The sequence below is a fragment of the Spermophilus citellus genome, assembly GCF_964194105.1.
Source record: "Spermophilus citellus genome assembly, chromosome: 11".
NCBI lineage: Eukaryota > Metazoa > Chordata > Mammalia > Rodentia > Sciuridae > Spermophilus > Spermophilus citellus.
The window spans coordinates 110,293,918-110,316,904 of record NC_138192.1 but is presented as its reverse complement, the minus strand read 5'-3'; the positions used below and the strand labels follow the sequence as shown (position 1 = coordinate 110,316,904).

General features: G+C 37.8%; 1 protein-coding gene across 3 annotated transcripts in view; it reads right to left on the bottom strand.

Annotated features, from left to right (window-relative positions):
* The window catches only part of UNC80 (unc-80 homolog, NALCN channel complex subunit), a gene marked incomplete at its 5' end in the record, with an annotated part of 198,761 nt that overhangs the window by 30,683 nt on the left and 145,091 nt on the right, over positions 1–22,987 (bottom strand). For all 3 annotated transcript variants that reach the window (XM_081262112.1, XM_081262114.1, XM_081262113.1), the window contains 11 exons: positions 6,015–6,233; positions 6,565–6,600; positions 7,942–8,034; positions 10,180–10,350; positions 13,957–14,053; positions 14,699–14,837; positions 15,978–16,112; positions 17,528–17,796; positions 18,841–19,021; positions 20,774–20,875; positions 21,555–21,644. In XM_081262112.1, coding sequence (XP_081118238.1) covers positions 6,015–6,233; positions 6,565–6,600; positions 7,942–8,034; positions 10,180–10,350; positions 13,957–14,053; positions 14,699–14,837; positions 15,978–16,112; positions 17,528–17,796; positions 18,841–19,021; positions 20,774–20,875; positions 21,555–21,644 — 1,532 coding nt within the window. The remainder of the gene's footprint in view (positions 1–6,014; positions 6,234–6,564; positions 6,601–7,941; positions 8,035–10,179; positions 10,351–13,956; positions 14,054–14,698; positions 14,838–15,977; positions 16,113–17,527; positions 17,797–18,840; positions 19,022–20,773; positions 20,876–21,554; positions 21,645–22,987) is intronic.

Sequence of the window (22,987 nt, the reverse complement as noted above, 5' to 3'; positions counted from 1 at the left end):
GTTTCAATACTTTCTCACTGAGCCTAGTCAAGATCAAAGTTACCCTGTAGAAGGTGGTATTGATTTATGTTACAGTCCAAGCAGTTCTTTGAGCTCTATTTTCACTTCTGTCCTTTAGAGCCTCCTCCTCTCTGTGTTGTATCTGGAAGCTCCTGCTCTGCCCAGTTATGCAGGTGGTTGGCCCAGTTAGAATCTATGAATAGCTTTAGTTTCTGTTGTCTATACTTCTCAGATTTTCCAGCTTGGTTTCACACAGGAACTATCAGAGGGAATGTTGTGCTTTCCCAGATCGGTCCAGGTTCTCAGTTGCCAGATCAAGTGTCTGTGTCCTAAGTGTAGTATTTTCTGCAGGGGAATTGGACAACAAGACTTTGTGGGCAAATGTGGTTTCTGGTAAATGTCATATTTGGTTAAATAATTAATCTTCAACACTAGATATGAATTGCCAATGTCCAAGTAATAAAAATCTATGATATACATAGTTTAAAAGCCAATTTAATTTAATTTTATATGAAGGAGAAAGTATTTTAAATCTTATTTTGTTTCACCATCAAATAATTTTAAGGTAATTATTTTTTAATTTATTAGATGTTATATTGCATTGTGGTTATTTTTTTCTCTTAGTCCTTTAACCTTAGAAATACCTATTGAAATATGTATGGATAAATGATGTGATCCTTGTGATTTACTTCAGACCAGTCTGAGATGAAGGGAAGGGGGAGCGATTGGAGACCATTATTGAATCTGGGTGATAGGTACCCAAGAGAATTTGCTATATAACCTTTCTAATGTTCAAGATTTTTTAAAATAAAAATATACAGATTTCTTGGTGGATTCTTCGGAGATCCTTGTTCATTAGATATTGGATGAGGCCTGAGAAACTATATTTTTTCAGTTTTCCTTTTAAATCATATTTTTTAAGTAAGAGGTGTCAGCCAGAGGCCAAACATGTGGAACCTCACTGCCTAAGTGACTATTAAGGTCTCTCTTCCAACACTGAGATTCCATGAATCTAGGGAGATTATCGTTAGAGCCTCTCCAAGGCAAACTTGCTTTAAAAAATAGCAAAGCTTATTTCATATTTTCCTATATCTCAAACTCCCTCATCTTTCAGTGTCAGTCCTAAACAGGCTTAGTGTATGGCTGGTCTCAACACACCATTCACATGTGCAGTATTGGATGATGTCAGACCTCTAGGTTCCTCTTCCCATGAGAATTTCCCTGTTCTGTACTCTATTTCCAGAAGTTCCTTTATCTGCCTGGCTAGACATATTTTGATTCAAGCTGAAGATACATATAATGAATGACAGTGGCTTAACATATTACACTTTCTAAATAAATTGGTTTTCAGATGAATTTTTAGGATCTTAATAAATAATAGACTTCTCAGTCACTGTACTAGGTATATTTTTAAAAGTCTAAGCCTTTTATAAAAATCAAGCTCAAACCATACAACATAGACAGAAGATAATTCCATGAATGGGTATACATTGCCTCTTTCTGCAGTGATCTTCCTGTCTCAGCCTCCTGAGTTGCTGGGATTACAGGGGTGTGCCACTGCACCACGCTCTTTTTTGCTACCTTGTAATTTATTTTTGGAGTAATTAGCTACACAAATAGTCTGGATTTTGATGACCGAATCTCTATGGTATCATCTAATCTATCCTACTATATTTAACTCCATAGCTAGTTAAATCTAGGTCTAGTCTTTTTGATTTTCTGACAAGAGTACCTCACAGGTGGTGTGTATTTCCTTGAGTAGATACATGATTCTAGTTGTCACTACTGTTACCAGTGATCACTGCACAGGTCTATTAGTACTATCGGGTACAACATCAATATGGATGCTCTTTCTTTTCCCACATATTTAACTATAGTATTTTAATAAAGAGAAATGTTGACCCCACCAAAGGACAGGAGAGACAGGATAAATGCTGGAAAGGATGTGTGGTGTAAGAGTTCTCCAGGTTCTCAGCTTGGAGAATCACAGCCAAGCCACTGCCTCTCTAATTTCTGGAACACTGTACAACTTCTTAATCAAACTAGCTCCATGGAGGCAAGAATTTACTACTGTACAAGGTAACTTATTTCATCTTTGGCATCCCATACTGTAAGAAGCTCTCATGGTTAGGTCTCCACATTTCCTCTAATTTCTTTCTACTAGGTTTAATTCTGGAAGCATAAAATCAACCTATCTTCTTCAAGGCAATCCTTCATTAAAAGGAAATGGTTACAGTCTCCTCATCTCCAATGTCTTCTCTCTAAACAGAATGTTCACATTTTTCTGGACATCATGTGTGAATTTAGGTGTTCTAAAGAAATAATTTTAAACAGCTAACACATCCATTTATTTTTCTATTTTCCCTAAGTGAACCATGATGAATATTTTTCTTGAATTCTCAGATTGTGTGATAGATGAGTATATCAATACACACTTATTTCTTTTCCCTGTGATTTTACAGATAGCAATAAGAAATGCTGGAGAAATGATCAGCCTGTCTACTTTAAGCTTGAGAACAACACTTAGAGCTGAATTTGAGTCATTTTATGGGTTACTACCCGAATTCCCTTAATCCCTGGAGTTATAACAAAATGAATTTGCTATGGAGCATAAAATAAAATTTCCTTTTCATATAGTCTTTGCTGTATTACCTCATGAATAATCTCTTGATTAAAAAAAATGTTCCTGTGATCTTTTCCCAGTAAGAACACAAGAGACCTTCCTATTGGAGGGAGAGGGAAATAGGATGAGAGGGAAAGAGGGAAGGAGAGAGAGGAAGACAATTGCAGATCCCACTATCCTACTGCTTTAGCAGCTTTGGGTAGGGCAAATGAGACCCCCCAAAAAAATTCCTCTAGGGAAGAGATTCTATCTAATCAAGCATATTTTCTGTGAGAATCCTATAATCAACCATGTATTTTGTAAATGCAGCTTATGGGTTGGTTCCCCACTATTTCTTAGCTCTTTGGTGCAATTCAAATTTTTCCTACAAATATGTCCTGAATCTTGTATCATCCCATTTCTCCCTCCATTTTTCAAATCAGATTTTCCCTTTAAGTGATATCCATTCTTATGCCTTGAAATATCACTCATGATTCTTAAACTTTTATTTAGTTTGACTTCTCCATATTTCTGTGTGCTTGGTTTATGAAAGGAAACCTTAATTATATCCTTTGCTTGGTAAAGGGTTAAAACATTTGGATTTGTGCCTCCTTAGCAACAGATAATATTTCTGTTCTGCCAGAGAACATGCAGGCCTGTCTTTATCAAAGCTTATTGTGAAATATTGCATTAATAGAAGACATGTAGTCTAACTCTTACCTGCGCAGGAAAACTTTTGCCCTCTTACAGATCCAGGCCATGAAATAATTATGTTCTTAAATGACATTCTCCTGGCTCCAGATAGGTTGCTCTTGCCTACTAAATTGTGACATTATGTCAACTTTCTAAACATCTAGCCATGTGGATGTTGTTGAGGACATCATTCATCATAACACTCTCTTTCTTCCTAATGAACAGTAACCAGAAGATATTTCTTGTTCTTTGTTATTTTAATATAGTATTATTTCACCAAACAAATGGTTATCTCATTTCACCAATAACTGGTAATTATTGACATGATAATTTTGTAATTGATAATTTTTCGCTCACTATTTTGATAATCCCAAAGCTCAAATTCATGCATGATTCATAACCATAATATCTAATAAAATTTCAGTTTATTTCCTGTGCTAATCTCACAGACACAATTATTTTCTTCCTCATTTTTTAGATTGCTCTGACACTCTGATTTATACATTCTATCATTAATTTTCTAAGTTGCTTCAAATTTTTTATAAAAGGATAAACACATAAATATATGCATGTGATTATATACATGAAAAACTATATTATAGTTAGTTTTATGCCTCCTATATTAGACTGTGATAATCTTGGGGACCAGGGCTTTATTTTATTTTATGTATATTTAATTGTAGATGGCCACAATAACTTTATTTAGTTTTTATGTGGTACTAGGATCCACCTCAGTACCTCACACGTGCATGGCAGGCACTCTACCACTGAGCCCCAGCCACAGCCCCTAGTGCTTTATTTTATATTCCCAGGATTTATCATTCTTATTAGTGTTAGTAATTATTATTGTATCATTCTTATTAGCATTAGTATTTATTGTATTATAGGTCTGTGCCAGGCACTGAGCTAGCTCATTTAACATTTAACAGGTGTTGGCCTCTAGAGGGAGCCTGAGGCCTCTCTGACTCCAGCTGTACCCTCCCTCTAAATGCTTCATACACTGATCAAATTATAGGGCAGTTCTGCCCCCACTCCCCACCCATCATAAGCACACCACATCCATCTTTTAGGAATCTTTCACAAAATGGGCTGTTGGTAGTAGTTAGTGATTTTCTGACTCTGGGAATGTGATGTTTTTCTCTTCACAGAATTACTGAGGTCAGCTAGCGATCATAAGTAGGATAAGTAGGGGAGGGGCTGAATAGGGCCCTTGGAGGCTATGGCAACAGAAGCTTGGCCCTCTGCCCTCCTCCTCCTCACTTTCTCTGCAGCTTCCTGTCTAGGAGCTAGACTTGTCAGTGTATGTAAGTTCTTCCCTATCCCTGCACAGTGGGGAGTGTGAACCTGTGTGAAACCCTGGAGTTCACCCAGCATTACTAGGTGTGTGCCTGGAAGAGAAAGAGCCTGTGTTCACTGTACATTTCTGGCCACTCATTTCCCTCCACTTAGTGCTTCCTAAATTTTTTTTCAAAAGATCATTTTAAGACAAAGGATAAAATAAAGTCAATCAGAAAATTGGTTTTTTTTTTTCCCCAAATTGCCATTTTGTTTCTAGGATATAGAAATAACAGACTATAACTCTATTTTTTATAGATACACTGAAAGCTTCCAAGTAAATCTTTTGTTATCCCTGAAATTTTTTTTCAAGGAACTTTTATAACCCTTTATAAATGGTTACAAATCTGAATAGATGTTCTTCTGGAAATCATTGTCTTTTAAGAACCTAAAAATACAAACATATCCTTCATCATGATTAACAAGTGAGGTGGCATCTCCACAGGAAGAAGGAAATATGAGTGCACAGGGATATAATTCTGAGGTCTTTTCCTGAAACACCAGGAATAAAAATTCAAAATGATGACGGATTTCACCCAGTTCCAAATTTTTACCGGTGAGGCACTGGTTTTGAGTCATTGAAGACTATCACACACAATGACTACAAAAGGGATTTCAGGCCCAGGCTAAGTGTGGCTGAGAGTAATAATAGTTCACTTCCCTACAGAGCTCATCACTATATCCTTAGATAATGTAGGGTGAGAACAAATCTTCTGCAGGAAGCAGTGGTGCATTTTTCATATAAAATTACAGAGAGAAAACATTGAATTATTGCCAAAAATTAGAATCTGGGCAATAAATAGCACATGGAACAAGGCTATTTTCTGAATGATAATCAGGTTATGAAGTTTTTCTTTCACTTTCATATATTAAGGAACAAATCTGTGAACTCTGCCATCTTCTTTTAATATTTTCTCTCTGTCCATCCTGATACTTTTTTATTTTTGTGGTACTGGAGACTGAACCCAGGATGTTCTACCACTGAGCGATGTTCCCACCCTCCCACGATTATTTTCCCCCTTATTTTGAGACAGGTCTGCCTAAATTGTCCAGGCTGGCCTAGAACTTGCAATCCTCCTGCCTCAGTCTCCTAAATCCCTGGGATTATAGGCCTTGACCACAGGCCTGGCTTGAGATTCTTTTTGATAGCTATAATGTACACTTTACCAGAAGGCTCAGTATGATATGTATTCAAGTCACAGGCAACGAATCATTTAAAATATCTCTAATTTTATCCTAGAGGATAAAAATCCCCATTTCTTAGCCCATCACACATATCTGATTGCATCCACACATTCTGTGGACAGAGTACACATGGACAGAAAGCACACACATGGTCCAAGCCACATCCACATTCAAGGGGCAGGGAAAGCTGGTACAGTACCTCATATGGGACTTCACATCCAGCAGCTCCAGTGCAGTGACCCGTGGCTCTCCAGCCAGGTTTTGCAAGATCTTCAGCCTTGGTCCACAGTGCTTATAGAATTCTGTGCAAATATTCAGCAGGGATTCCCGGGGTCTTCTGAACTCTTCCCGAGCAATTCGTTCATCCAGTTCCTCTCTAGGAAGACCCTGACCTTCCTCCAATAAATGAAGGTTTTCCCTGGAAAATTATAAAAGATTAATGAGGGGGTTGAAAACATGGGTATGTGACAACTATGAGAGGAGAGTAATCATCACACTGAAAAAAACATAAAATTCCTATTGAATTCAGGAATTAGTAGGGTAAGATCCAGGAGAACCTCATGTGAAGAATAAGAAAGTTATCAGCTTGGAAGAGATCAAATTGCTTTACATTAGCCACTTCTGAGCATTTACACAGAACCAGAATCCCATGCCTCAATTCAATGAATCTAATGGAACTGTAAATCAGATCCAAAGGCAATTATCTCAACATGTCAGAACTTAATGAAATTAGATCCAGTTTTTGGTACCTGATAAAGTGCAGTTTGGCTCCTTGCTCCTGGTACCTGGAAGTTGAAAAACAGTCTGCATAACTATCAGAACAAGAACACAGTCCCTTGGCTGAGGCTCCATATATACTTTTTCATGTAAGATTAAAAAGGAAGACATATATTTTGATAAGTTCATAAATACACATATAGAATCCTAAAATAAGAAATATTTTTTCTTTCATTCGGCTACTGCATGTACTGTAGTTATAGGTGCTATGAAAGCTGTTTTATTGCCATATAATTTGAATAAAGAAAAATATATTAAAAATGCAAACTCATGGAATATAACCAAAGGAAAGAAATTTTGAAAACTTTAAAGTCTAAGGAATAATTTTAACACCATGTGCTCTGTTTCAGTTGATCAGAGGGAGAAGTGTGGCTGACTTCCTTCAATTCTGGAGACTTACTGCTTACTGATTGATTGATCAGAAATTTGAGAGGATCTCTTTTTCTGCATTCACAATTTATCTAGTAGTCAAACCTAAGCCAATATGCCTACAGAAGCCCCTGTATATCACTTAAACTCTTTTTCCTTAATGTAAGAGATTAACACATGGGTTAAGCACCATACCAGACAATGTATAATTGGTTTTAATTTATTTTTGTCTTATTTTTAATATGAATATATATGATGAACAGGGAATTAACTTTACATAAATAATGACACCCTTAAAAATATGCTTCAGAAAGAGTGGGAATCAGTTTCTTTTCACAATCTCCCTGTTAACTACTCCATACTAGAGAACGAGACCTTTCTTTTAAGCTGATTTTACTGTGCACTATCCTAAATCTTGCTAGGAGAAGGAGGCACACTTTTTGTGTGTTTTGGAGGGATTTATATGTTAATACAGAATGAAGCAGGTCAAGTATTAACTAGTACAGCCAGTGTCTAAGTTATACCAAAACATGAAAGGAGATTAAGTGAACAACCTTGAAAGCATCATTTAAGGACATGAGTCAAAGTCCGGATGAAATGTCTGCAGAAGATCTGCCCCAGGAATGAGCCACCTCCGATTATCATTGTTTCATTAGCCTTTTGTTGGAGGCAAATGGAAAAGCACTGGAATAATTCAAAGATAGCCCAGGAAGTAGAGATAAAATACCCAGTGCATAATCATGCAGACAAAACCAACACAAATGTCAATTTATGAAGGTGCTTTGGGTTTCTCTTTGACAATTTTGAAAGAAGCCTTGGTATTTTCTTGTAACTCTAAATGCTCACATTTTTTTTTTCTTTTCCTTGGTGTTTTTCAAAATCAATATTGACTATTTCCAAGATTCCTTTCATTCTCAACAACTGAAATTCAGGATTTATAAAATTGAGAGATCGTAGAAAACTAGAACACAGTGAATTACCTGGTGTTCACTCCAGAAGACATGGTATGGTTGGCTGTGGTGGTTCCCTTGTGACCTTGATCACACCTGCTCATCTGTGGGGCTGTCATGGGCCTGCAACAACAATTGCCAGAACATCAGAAGTGGAAACAGTTAGAAAGTTACTAAAGATATGTAAGTTTTAGACTCTTAAAAAGACAGGCTGTCTGGTTTTGAGCTTTTCTGTAGCACATTTTCTGTCTGTACCAAGAGGCACTTAAGACAATGTTGATTCCATGGACTATGAGCACACCATGATTTAAGTTCTACTTCTTGGTTCTGAATAATAAACCATGACTCTTCAAATAAGATTTGTGATCAAACCCCTAAGTCTGTACTGATCAAGTCTGAGTTTAGAACTTGTTCTTCACTTCTACAGGTGCCAATCAATGAGTAAAAAGCAAGGATGTACATACCTCTTTATGTACCTTTTATCTTTTTTCACCCTCATCTACACCATAACTAATCACTCTACTTTTCTGAGAAATCACCAAAGAATGAAATAATCCTCCTAGTGAAAATTATACCTAAGGCTATTCAGGAAAGTGAATAAATCTGTATTTATTTTAAGTCAGTATTTTCCATGATTAGTAATAAATCATTTATTTTTATATCTTCAGGGTTTACTTGAAATATTAGGTAAAATGTGCTTCCACTTTTGTATCTGAGACACAGAAGGGATGAAGTAGTTTTTCAAAGCAATTCCTTTTATAAAATCTGTAAGGCTTGCTTCTATGTTGTTCATATTTTGTATGCTAAGTATGACTACTAAATTTTAAATAATCACACTCCATCTCTTCCCATGTCATGTGTAAGTGGAATTAAAGATAGCCCCAAGACTTTTGCTGCCAAGTGTTACTCCAGCAATCATGTTACCTTATACGGCAAAAGGGGAGATTATCTGAATCTAATCACACCACAGCCCTTTAAAAATGGAGGTTTTCTCTGGTTGTGGGCAGAGATTGAAAGCATGAGAATGATTCAAGCACTACTGCTGTCTGGAAGATGGAAGGGGACAATGTGAGAGAAATGCAAATACCTTTTCAATGCAGAGTGAGGAACCTGGCTGACAGCCAGCAAGGAAGTGGGACCTCAGACCAGAGCTGCATGAACCTGAATTCTGCCAAAACTGCAAATGAGTTTGGCAGTGGATTTCCCACCCAGTTCCCTCAGATAAGGGTTCAGTTAACCAATGCCTTAATTTCTACTTTGCAAAACCCTGAGCAGAGAACCTATTTGATGTTGCCTGGATCTCTGACGTGCAGGACTGCAAGATAATAAATGGGTTTTGTTTTTAAGCCTCTAAGTCTATGGTAATGTACTATACAATAATAGAAAATGGATACACTTACATTATATTTACCATACATAATACCTATATAAACTGTCAAATTCTTTTTTCATGAGATAAAGAGAGCATAGAAATGAAAGGGAATTCTCATTTTCTTTTTGTAAAAAAAGTCAATTTTGTGGTACACACTACCAACTAATGAGACTAGTCTTCTACTCTACAAAAAGAATATTGAATGTACTAGAATGTGTATCATTTGAGGTGCCAGGACTTCATCCATAACTCTTCATGGGATTTTGGGTAAGTCAATTGTGGATAAGTTAGTTGGCTTATCCTTATAAAGGGAATAGAAAGGAAGAAAGGACCAACATTATGTAATATGAGGAGAAATAGCTAAAGTGGCATTTAGGGAAAATTGACTACTTATCTCTCATCTGTTGCAGGAAGAGGCTGGTAGATGGGCACAGAGAAAGAGTGTAAAGTTCTGTGTATCTCTTTAGGATGTTCTTCCCAGGACTTTCATGAAACTACCAGCAAAGCATCGGGACTATTTGTCATTGGAAGATAACTTGTCCCAGTTTCTGGTTCACTGCTTTCATTTACTCATTTTAGGTCCATGTGAGCATGTCAGGATGATCATCTATCCTAGGTTTTGGGGCTATATTCTGCCTGCCCAGATTAGCAGTGTGGCTCATGATTAGAAGTCAGATATATGGAAGTTCATGAACAACAGTATTTATCCAAATGACTTAAGAACCCTGTGAAGCCACAAAGAGCTGAGTCATTAACTGTAAAAAAGAAAAAAAAAAGATAGGTATCTGTAAACAAACACTGAGTTCTAGAGATTTTTACCCACAACATTTTCTTCTTCATAATTTCAATGGGTACATATGGTTGAAGGCTGTGGATATTTCTGCCAATTGGATTACCTGGTGAGGACTTCCACACTGTACAAAAGTGCTTGTAAGGATGTTGCAAGAGCAGCTGTGGCAGCAATCTCCTCTCGGGCAGCAGGTACTGTCTCCACCTGTGATGTCTGCCTCTTTAGCTTTTGTAGGTAACATGGAACTAAAGCTTCCAAGACCATCAGCATCTGAAGACTGTAAGCAACAGAAAGAAAACCAAGTCACATTTAACAATCTACTTTTGGGGATTGTGTCATATTTAGGAGCATGGAAAAAGGTTCTAGAGAGATGAAGAATTCTAAGCCTCCTTCTTATCCCACCCAAATGCAGAGTAGTTAAAGCTGTAAGGAAGCATGTGATCTGGTTGGGGGGGAATTAGCCATTTATTAAAATTGTTGAAAAGATAGCATAATGATCACTGGTGGAGCTCCACAGTCCATTCTGAGAAACAGGCCTCAGAATCCTCAATGATTCTTCTATTTAGGAACTTGCTGAGAGTGATTTTCCAGCTGAAACAATTTTAGAGACAGTATACAACCTTTTTCTAGGAGGCTGGCTTCCTTCAAAAAAATATATGTATATGTACATATATATATATATATACATGTATATATGTATATGCATATATGTGTTTATAAGTATATATACGTATACATATATACATACATATACATACATACGTATATATGTATACGTTTATACATATATATACGTATATATACATATATACATATATATATATTTAAATAGTTGATGGACCTTTCTTTTATTCATTTATTCATGTGCAGTGCTGAGAATCGAACCCAGTGCCTCACACATGCTAGGCAAACGCTCTACCACTAGGCTACAACCCCATCCCTAGGAGGCTGGCTTTTTAAAGCTTTGTGCGATTTTATAATAAGAGTCTGGCAACTGCCCCGGGAGTATGGTCTGTTAATGCCTACTTAGTAGAGTGAGTGGACACTGCTCCTGTGTAGGGCCCACTCAGTGAAGAACTGGGGTGTCAGAAATGTCATCTCAGAGGGGAGGTGGAAAGTAATTATGTAAGGCAGATTTTCCCTCTAAACCTGTAAGTGCACAACATTAACATAAATCTTTTTGGAACATTCCCCCAGTGGAGCTTAAATTTGTTAAGCTGTGGGTTCTAGAATACAATATGGACTGGTTGATATTCTAGAGAACCCCAAATCAGACTTTGGTCCATTTTCCTTCCTACATATATCAGTGAGTTTCTGCTATGATATTAATCAATTTTGAGTACTGGTTTCTGATTGTATAACTGTGCCTAAAATAAGTGCTCTTGATACAGGAAATGGAAATGTTCAGAAAATTGATGGATATGAAATCAGAGCTAAGAGACTGAGCCATACCTCTTTGACAACTTAAAAAGGGAGACGAGAAGTCAGCTATGCTTCCTATGTTAAGAAGCACCTTGTTGCAGATTAATTGCCTTACTCGAAAAGCTGATCAAAAAATTTTTTTAATTATTGAAGGAGTCAGAAGTTAAGATTGCCTGGTACTTTTGTAAGTACCAGGTTGCTAGAGAAAAGGAAGCTTATTCAGTCATCCAGACTGTGCAACACTTTTCTCCAGGTATTTGTCAGTTTGTAGAGAGCACTTGTACACTGAAGATGGAGTGAAATCGACATGACCACTTTGGAAGTCTTTCTGGTAGAATCTACTAAAGCTAAACATACACATTCTCCATAACCTAGCAAAGAATTTCAACCTACAGAAATGCACACTGGACACATGTATGTGTAAAGATACATAAAAAAAGTTCACTGCAGCATCATTCATAATAGCTTCAAACTAGATCTAAGACAAAATCTGTTGGCAAAGAGAAGAAATGAATGAATTTTACCACAGACCACACAATGGAATATTATAGGTGAATGAGAACGAATAAAATGTAGTTACATATAATTATATAGATTAATAATATTGAATAACAGAAGTCAGATATTAAAAAGTACCTCCTATAATATTTCACCTAAATGGAGTTCAAAAAGAGGCAAAGCTGATTTAGATTTACCATGGAAATGGGGATAGTGGTGTCTCTGATACATTAAAACAAAAAACGAAACTGAACTCAAGGGCACTTTAACAATAGGGATTAAAGATGAGCTACATCCCCAGACCTTTTTATTTTTGAGACAGGGCCTTGAAAAGTGTTGAAGCTGGCCTCTAACTTGTGATCCTCCCGTCTCAGCCTTCCAAGGTGGGATTATACGCATGTGCCCCTTCACTCAGCCCTATCTGATATTTTTTTGATCTGAGTTGTATTTACATAGATGTAATAACTTTATGAACATTTATTCAACTGCAAAATTATGATTTTTAAAACTTTGACATGAATGTTACACCTGTATAAAATACACTTATGTAAGCACAATTTAACCACAAGAAGGATCTGGTGTTACAAATACAGAAAATTTATAAGAATATCCCAGGGAATAGCTAGTTAAGAAATCTTGACTTCACCAGGGACCCAGAGCCTTTGTTCAACCTGAGCCAAATGGGAAATTAGGAGGATCAATTTATTAACCAATCTTAATATCTAATATTGGGCTTTGGTCATTAACTCACAATAAGGGAGTTTGACTGTGAACTTTAATACCTTTTGATTTCAATGTGTTTGAATTTTAACTTAAAAGAGAATTTCAGGTCTCACTGGGAATTTGGTAATGAGAGAACTTTTTAGTCAAATTTGTCAGTTCTCTATGTCACTAGCATTTTAATATTAGAGAAATGTTATGCATTTCATTATTGTAGTGTCTTCATGTAATCTCAATGCATAACCTCTAAAGCATACCCTTAACAATGTACTTGGACACACAACAGCAAACGGAGTAGGAAATACATTTTTACATTCAGATGTAGAGCAGATTTGGAATTCATGTGGGATATTGATCCACCCTGGACCCTTTCTAGAGCTGATAAAATAGCAGGAACACGGGAGCAGGTCCATCATGGGGAACTGCAGATTTCTGTCCCGAGGCCACAGCCACACTCCTCCCTGACCATAGGCAGAAGTTTAATTCCTATTGTTAAAGATGATAAAAGTCTGGGAATATTGAAGGGGAAAGTAAAGAGAGGTCAATTCATACACATTCTGGCCCCTCTTGGCCCTTTATCCCTTCTGTTCTGGGGGGAGAAGAAAAGGCTTGCCTAAGATGACAATGGATAAAGATATTCTGAGCATAGTCAACTTGGCTCTTTCTTTCTCCTTGGAGAGCCTGTCCACACAGAAGGACTTTATTGGGATGACTCTTTTTTTTTTTTTTTGGTAACAGGGATCAAACCTCGGGTTGCTTTACCGATGAGCCACATCCGCAGCCACTGGGATTACAGTCATAACTGGCGGGATGACTCACTTTTCATGTGAGTCCTCTGCCTTCTTGCACTTGGCAAAATGGAAGAGGAGATTTATATTCTTGCCCTTTGTGTGACAGGTGTTCTTATTGCTCCTTGAAAGGAGTTTTCATAAATGGTTTAAAAGTCTGCTATGAAATTTTGTTTGCTACTAATTTGTATTACATGAAAGGAAAATATTTTCTAACAAGACTAAACATCTTAGCCTCAGCACTAATTCTAAATGAAGGGATTTCAAATTAATGAGGATTTATAATATTTTCCAGAAACTTTGCTATGACAAGTTTCCTAAATTTAGTTTTCAGAACATTACTTGCCAGGATGTTACAGAATGAAAAACCAAAATATAAGCTTTGTAGTCAATAAATTTTATTTCCTTTGCTATACTTAGTTATTATGAGGCACAGAATAAAGGGCTGCATTTACCTTCTGAATGATTCAGGAGCATACGCCACCACAGTGACACAGAGCTTAATGGCTTCACTGATAGAGAAGGTCAGATCTTCATTTCCATAGCAGAAATCTAAGGGGAGAAGGAATCAGTGCACACAGTCAGAACAGATTCCACCGTGGATAATGAAATTGACCCCTCTTAACTTTGTCTTTTCAGCTTTATTTTGTAGCCTTTTGTTTGTTCTATTTTATTTCTATGCTATGAAAACTATTAATTTCTTCATCTAAAGGGAATGAAATTCTGTTTTCTACTTTTGAATAAGTGAATGAAAAAATTAAGTTTTTTTTGCGGGGGGAGTGTAGTTTTAATCATCTCATCTACTTAAAAGTCACTGAATGCATTTGAAAGATAAGAAACGTGAAGCTTTATCTTTGAATTATGTTGAATTCTACATGTTGTAGTATAATAAAAGGCCATTTGGAGGATTATTTACTTAGAATTACTCAAGAGAATGCAACCTTCTGAAAATTGCAGTCTTAGATCAGTAGTCTATTGAACATCATTTTAGTGTGATTTTCATGTTGCTCTTTAGGAGCCACAAGAAATTTAAGAAAAACAGGAGATGAAAAAAATTCTACTCATTCTATGTGTACCACTGTTCCATTTATTTTAATTGTTTAAGTTCTATATATGTGTGTATATGTATATGTACATACACACACACACATAAATAATTAAAATGAGAAAAAAAATGCCAAGGGGATTTTGCATTACCTAATGACTTGAGAGGCTTCTCAGCTTTGACCAGCTCTAGGATGTCTAATATGTCAGTGGTCTCTCCTTCCAGGGACTGTAGCAAGTCAAATAGGCACTGAGCCGACACACCTTTGTTGGGCCCATTATTGGCAGCATCCTGTATAAGGACATACAATTTTAGTTCACTGACTCCCACCTCAGTACTAATGTAGTTGACCAGGGGTTCAAACTTCATAAACACTATCAGTAATAACAATTATAATATCTACCTGAAATTCAGCTTAGATAATTCTGTATCCAACAATGCTGGAGCATGATTTTGGAGTGGTACACCTGAATTTTAGGGAATCTATTAAATACTAATCTAATACAAAGGATAAGGTTGTGAAAACTTGTAAAAATACAGCAATATATGAACTTCTGGAAAAGTTCTTGCCAAGTCACCTGTGGTATTAAGAGGGTAGAACTAAGAAAATTTCCATAATTGGTTGAATACTTGAAATAAATTTGAGGAACAGAGGCTTATTTTAAACCAAGTTCAAAGGTTTTGTTTAATAATATATCTTCAAAATAGAGATACTTGCCATTTCATATGTATTTAAAATTAATTTGATCCATTCATTAAAACAATAAAATCCTTCTTAAGTCCCTAAGTGCCAGAAAGCATTCTGTACACTGAGGTTATAGCAAAACAAAATCAAAACACAGAAATAAAACCAAAGTACAACTAAAAACAAATGAGCAAATGGAAAACAGACAAAGTTCTTGTTCTCATGGAGCTTAACTTCTAATGGTGGGGAGAGGGAGAGATACATGTTAATGAAACAAACTGACCATGGCCAGACCATGTGTGAAAATAGAGCTGACTCACAACCTGCAGCACACTGCCCAAGAAACCAAACCAAGATACTTCTAAAAAAACCTTCCTAGGAAGCTAGCCTGATTTAAGTCAGGTTTATAGGAAGTCAGACCACTAACTCTACTGGAAACCAAACAATAAGTCCTGCAACAGTTTTTCTCAAATGACTTGAACTTGATTAAAATTGGTGACTTCCCTAATTTTTGTTTTTACTTTCAGAGAAAGCTAAACATGCAGCCTACCTGTAGCTTCTCCCCTCAGGCACAACTGAAGCTCCCTTCCTTTCCACTATAAAGCTTTCCCTCCTCTGCCTGCCCTGGGGTCTCTGCAGCACACAAGTGATGGTGGCTGACTCCCTTGCCTCTGCAAGCTCTGAATAGATAACCTTTGCTTTTGTCAAGTGCTTGGTCTTCATTTATTCTCACAGAGCTTACTCACAGGAAACTCCAAGAGAGGGGCCACACTAGCAAACAGCTGGAGCACAAAGGGCTTGCGGTGCAGAATGTAGAACTGGTGGCAGGCAAATTCGATGGCTTGACGTAACTGGGGATTGCTTTCATAGTCAGAGTATACCTGTGGGAAAATGTCACAGAGTTACAAAGTGCCTTCTAAAAGTATCAAAGTCGTGTTTGATTTTAAAATTTTGCATAGTTATGGGAAACAGAAAAATGACTAATTTCATAAGCTAGTGGAAGGTGTATAAAATGGCATAATACTGTCTGAAATTTGATATATATATATATCAAAAATCTAAATATAATTATCCCCTGGAAGTTTATGACTAGAAGTTTTTCTCAAGGAAAGAATTGGGCAAATGTACAAAGATGTCTGTCAAAGAATGTTTGTTGCAAGATTGTAACAGTGGAAAACTTGAAAAAAGTCACTCATAAATGCTGATTGGTTAAGTGATTTATTGTACAATGTGACTGGTGTTATTAAGCTAAATGAAGCTACATGAAAAAAAGTCCATGGTATTTTGTTGAATAAAAAAAAAGGTTACAAACTTGAATATATAATACAACTTCTGTTTTTAAAAAGTGTGTGTGTGTGTGCACGTGCAAGTGTACAAATATGTGTAGGAGAGAGTGCCCGATTTTCAACAAGTGTAAACAACATGTCTCTGGGAAGGAGGACTGTAGGTGATCTCTATTTTCTGTTTAAACTTTTTAACTTCTGAACATAATTGCTTTCGGTAATCAGTAAAATAGTTATCAAAATAGAGAAAATTGCCACTATTTAAAGAAAAGGCAGACAGTCCTGTGATAAAGGTAAATTTCTTGCCCCCATAGGTTGAGCAAATTCTTCTTTGCACAAGCATGTATTATTTTCATAACTTTTATTGAAACTTCCCTAAAAGTAGACCATCAACCGCAGGCCCTCCCTGAATTTTCTTAAGTGCTCCTAAATATAGCCAGATATATATCAAATGCTAGTAAACAGACATTGTTCCTGCTACATTCACCTCCTCTAATACCATCAAACCAAATTTAGCAGTAATAGAAATTTCTGGGCAGATAGAGGCCAGAGGATCTCTTGGGAGAAACAACAACTGAACCCTTGCCATACATTTGACTCAACATCGATTCTCTGCCTAGGGCATAAGAACCACCTGGGGGCCTTGTTAAAAACACCATTACTGAACCCTGACCCCCAAAGTTTCTAATTCAGTAGCCCTGAGATGGGCTCAAGGAAGTGCATTTCTAGCAAGTTCCCAGGTGATGTTGATACTGCTGGTTCAGAAACCACACTTTGAGAACCACTGGGCAAGAAGAAATGAGAAGGCACCTACTAACCCTGGGGATCTCAGGACAAAGTGGGATATTGTGAACACTCAGAATTTTATTTGGGGGCGGGATTTCATTTGGTGCCGTTTACTGTAAGGAAAGAAGACAATCCTATCATTAAAAAGTTTCTGTATAGATCTGGAACTGCTAGATACGGGTAGTCCATGGGCTACTTTTCTGATTAGGAGAGGGGATTCCGGGCACCTGCAGCATGGTGGGGAGAATCCACTGGTAGCCACTGAGAGAGAAGAGGTGATTGAAGTGCACGGCGGTGTTGATGACGGTGGCAGCGTACTGCCTGAGCAGGGCACTGTCTTCTGGGTGAAGGATCAGAGCGCCGTTGAAAACGTTGAGGAAAAGCATGATTTCATCTCCCCAGGGGAATTCGCTTGGCATGCCCAGGAACATCTCTTCCAGGAGCTGGATCCACAAGCTTTTCTGAAGTGTGTCAAGGCCAAACAGTTCCTTCCCAGCTGTGAGAAGGTGAAACAGCAGAGACGAGACGGAATCAGTACCACACCAATCCCATCAGCAAAAGCAGGGGATCAAACGCCAGGGTGCTGCTGTTTCCCGTTTGTTCCTCTGGGGTGAGATCTCCTGCTAAAAGGCTTTTCCAGCACAGAGTTGCTGGCATTAGGATGAGGCTTCCTAGCTCTCAAAAGACTTTTATCAGCACCACTTGGATTGAAGTCTGTGGGCAAGCCAGGGCAGCGTTCTGCTGCTCAATAAGCTGAAGCTTTGAGAAAATGTAAGCTATTCTAGCTAGAAAATGACAGGGCTGGGATTAGTGCTTGGCCTTCGAATCACTCCTCAGGCTGGAGCTCTTTCCCACTATTGCTCTGTCCCTTCTGCAGGAGGACAGTGACGCACAGGGATGCTAATTCAAGTAAATGGTACCAAATTAATAACAGTAACAGAGTTGGGTTCCAAACTGCATCTCTTTCTGTTTCTCTGTCTCTCACTTTGGATTTGATTTGATTAAAATGCACACATCTTAAATGTAGAGTTCAATGAGTTTCAAAGTATGCACATGTAACCAATACCCAATCAATATATAGACAATTTTCATCATCTCCAAAAGTTGCCTCATGCCCTTTCCAGAAAGTCCAGAGGCAACCACTGTTCTGACTTCTGTCACCCCAGGTTAGTTTTGTCTTCTTCTGAAGTTCATATACATACCTACATTTTCTGTAGGGACTCCCCTCCCTACCCCCATCCTCACCTTGCTCCCTCACCATTCACTTTGAGTACTACTCTCCAAGATTGGTGCTTGGAATGGCAGCACCAGCCTGCCTAGTGGGGCAAGTTTGGGCCCCATCCTAGAACTCATTCGTAGGTGAAGGGTGGGGCTCAGCAATGTGAGTTTTAACAAGTCATCCTGGTGATTCTGATGCACACTCAGGTCTGAGAACCACGGGTTCCCCTAACTGTCTGCTCATAAAGCTGCTCTTCAAGTGGGGACAAAACAAGGGTGTGAGGAAAGCCCTAGAGAGGAGAGGCTTTGTCCTGTCTGATACCTTGAGGATCACTGAAGAGTGAGAATTCGGCATCTATAGCACTCCGAGGGAATGAGGGCAGGCGGAGGAGGTCTTCCTGAAGCATGGAGACGTGGGACTGTTTGTGGGCTGTGGGGATCTTCTGCGTGAGGGAGATGAGAAACAACACCCGCCCCACCTCCTCCAGCTTCCTGGTGAACACCTAACAGAAAACAAAAGCAGGATAGGAACTTCTGAGTTGCAGAGTACAGAAACTGGAGCAAAATTCTCAATAACAAGTCGGGTTAACAAAATGAAAAAGGGAAAAGCAGAATAAGGGAGAAAGGCTTTTTTTTCCTGATCATACAGAAAGCAAACAATACTTAGTTGACTCTCAGTCTCTGCTTCCATCTGCTCTGAAGAAGGAAGAGTTTCTTGTGGAGTTTGCAGTCTGGAGGAGCAGAAGGCAGCATTGTCAAGAGAGTTCAGTATTCCCCAAAAGCCTATTTGTCTGGGGGGTCATAATGTGGATGATCTTCTTTTACTGGGTCAGTTTCAATTGCTTCTACAATTTCCATCAGTGCCTGAAACTGTTTACTGGCAGTTCTGGATTTGTCTCTTAAAAAAAAAGATTGAAATGGAACCAAGAAAAACCTATCTTGAGGAAAAAGTTCATGGGCCCTAATTGGTGACCTTTGGCCCTGAGCCTAGGTGGCATGCCCAAGCACATGGGACTCTTGGTCCCTTCCCTTACCTCCATTTCTCTTGATGATCAAGTGAGCAGCCAGATGCTTATAAATAATAAGCAGCTGTTGAGGGACTTCTGAGCTAGAAACATAGGAATCCATATTGTCATCTCTCTGGGGAATTTAAAAGCCTTAAGATTCCAACTTAGAGTATACAAATAGGGTCTCATTTCATGGCACTCTTTTGAAATACGTTTTTGAAAGATTTCCTTAAACATGGTAAATACATGCAAGCAAAGCACCATTATTAATTATGCTTTTATTTATTGTTGATTATCCTCCGTCAAATTAGAGTCTAGGATCATTTTGGTAAAATTGTTTTAGAAGTTGTTCTAAAACATTTCATTTTTGCCCAACACCTTACACCTTGCAACACATTTAGTATTTTCTTTCTTTCAAAAGTAATTTAGGTAGTTAACAGTAGCTATTTTGCTTAAAATGACTTAAGTTGTCTAAATCTATTCCATTCTCATTTAGTTCTTGACATGGCAGAAAATAAAATTGAAATAATCAAGTATCCTGAAATTCTTGTTTAGATATTTTATTTTAAAAAAAGGGTAATACATAGACAATATTAAAATTGTATTGACTTTAGAATTGTGTACTAAAGCCATACTTTGCATGAAGAATGGAGAGTTTCCTTAAGGTCAAAGTCTGATTTGAGGCTACATATGTAAATATTATTCTGATCTTCAATCTTAAACCTAAAGACAACTACTTGATTTTGTCTCTTCCTGTTTTAAGAAATAATAGTAAGGTCAGATCCTTGGTCAGTAGCAGAGCTGAATGGAATACAATCTCTAGTCCTTAGTTCAATGCTTTTTTTTCAGGATAACAATATTGACCCCTTTTACTTTTTTTCTAGCTGGTGGAAACTTCTGATACTGATCTAGAGGCTACAGTATATGTACTTCTAATCCTGTTTCACAAAAATGTGAAATGAATATCACACTTATAAATCAATGGGTAAAAGAATCAGGATTTCTATAGCTTACATTCAATAATTCATTACGGCATTACTCTATGTGATTTGTTCTTAATGCCTATTCACCATCCAATCTATAAAACATAACACTATTTTGGGGGACAATCTATTAAACAAGGTCACTCATCCATTCTTTCCAGAGAGGATCACAATGGAATCACAGAAGCTCTGGGTGGGCAACATATTTACAGATGATCGGTTCTAATGACACCACGACATAGGATAGAACTGAGTGGTCAGATACCTGTTTCTGAATGAGCTCCTGTCCCTTCTCTGGACGCATGTGTACGAGGTTCAGCTGTGGAGATACTGACCTCCGGAAGGGATAAATATCTCGAACATAGGTCTGTGTGGATTACACAAAGAGAGAGAGAGAGAAAATTCAAATGGTTAAATTTTACTCGTTTCCTTTTTACCCAAAGGTCAGAAAAAAAGTTCATTTGTTTTCTAACAGTTTTGATTCTTCATAATTTTATGCTTTCAAACTCCTGCTTTGGAAAGCTTCAACCCATCCAGGTGGGGTGCTCTTTCCAGGCACTGGGTGCTATGTCAGGGGCAAAGCTAGGAGGCAACATACTAGACGACACTCTGAAAGGAGAAGGTAACCTTAACGTAAAACCAGGGGTCATCCTGAGGGCCCTAAGGCTCATTAGATCAGGTCACCATGGCCCTGTTTAACATAGAAAAAGAACCAGAATGGCCTTAAAAATCCCAGTAGACACACACAGTTTTTATATGGGCAATTTAATTTTTCACTTTGACATACTTATGATGAATAACCACATGCTCTCCTGGCCTGACTCCATCAATGATTACAACTGCCCTGAGGCAGATACTATCATCAACTTCACTTTACAAAAGACACTGAAGGGCAAAAAGGTAAATCAACCCTTTCAAAGTCACGTATACCCAAGAGGCCATGCTCTGCCCCTCTAAACAACCAGGTCCCCCTCACTGCCAGCTGTGCCTAGGAAAGGTGCTTTGAACCTTTGGCATAAACATGTGCATCATTACTGCAGTATCACCTTATTGTAGTGGATAAGATTCCATCGCTTATCCATCAGGAAATAATGTGTGGACTGGGATTCAGGGATGTTGAAAAACTCCAGACACTCCTAGAACAATAGCAACAAATTTTAATATATGTTTACCAGGAACATATTGTTTGCTAGTTAATAAGGTAGAAGACACAAGTATTGGAAGAACAAGATAACTTCTTACAAGGATTTTAAAATATTTTCATATATTATATATATATATATATGTATATATATTCATGGTTATATAAAAATGACGCAATAAAGACTAATCATGTAATATGAACTGTCTGCTCTCACAGTGCTCAAAGATGTCCCGTTATAATTCAGACCAAGTGATGAACTGTGGGGACACAGTGGCACCTACTGGTCTCAATATCAAGGAAAAAACATGTTTGGTAAGACTATTAAGGAAAATACAAAGTATAATACATTGAACACTTATTACATATCATATACAATGCTTTCCATGTAGATAACTTATATAACCTGAACTAGAATCCTAGTATTGTTGAAAAAGAAACTGTGGCTAGAGAGGCCCTATTATTTGATTTGGGTCATGCTGGCCCTGGTGGAGCAAGGTTTGAACTTGCAGTTTGATTCATTACCATTCAACATGTGCATACAAATGGAATGGTTGTTGAATTTTGCTTCACTAGACCTTAGAAAATCTCTGGAGATGTCTGGGTAAAGCCTGAAGGAGAAGGAATGACCCCTTCCACTGAAATAAAATATACAAGTCTGGCAAAGATGAGTTTTTAGGAGGCTTTTCTACTTACATCTGGATCCAGAGTCGTGTTCTAGAAAATTAGATTACTGAAAGTTTGAAGTTCAAACAGGGAATTACTGTACTAGTTTACTTACTACTTTATCTTAAGAACCTTGCAGGCAAGTGTAGCTATTGATTATATTTCTTTTCAGGAGAATCACTGCCATAAATACTAGAAAATACTTTCTTGGTCCACCTGATTTATTCTAAGGTATATATTTTATTTAGAGACAGGGTCTGACTGAGTTGCTTAGTGCCTGGCTTTTGCTGAGGCTGGCTTTGAACTCGAGATCCTCCTGCCTCAGCCTCCCCAGCTGCTTGGATTACAGGTGTGTGCTACCACGCTCAGCTTGTTTCACCAATAATTTCTAATGGTAATAAGTCAAGACTGTATACAGATTCAACTGGGTGCCACAAAAGGGATCTCTGGCCTGATCATTAGCCAACAGCTAAAGGTTACCCCAGTGCCATCAGTTGGCAAGACCAGGTCACCTTCAGAATGACCACAAGTGATGCTAGGAAGCTCCTAAGGTGGAATTCACAGAATTCCAGGGAAGTGGGGAGCAACATCAGAGTTCATGCTGCTGCTACAACCAAGACAGGACTCTCCTGACTTGGCCTACTTCAATGCAAAGCTAAAAAATGTCAGTGA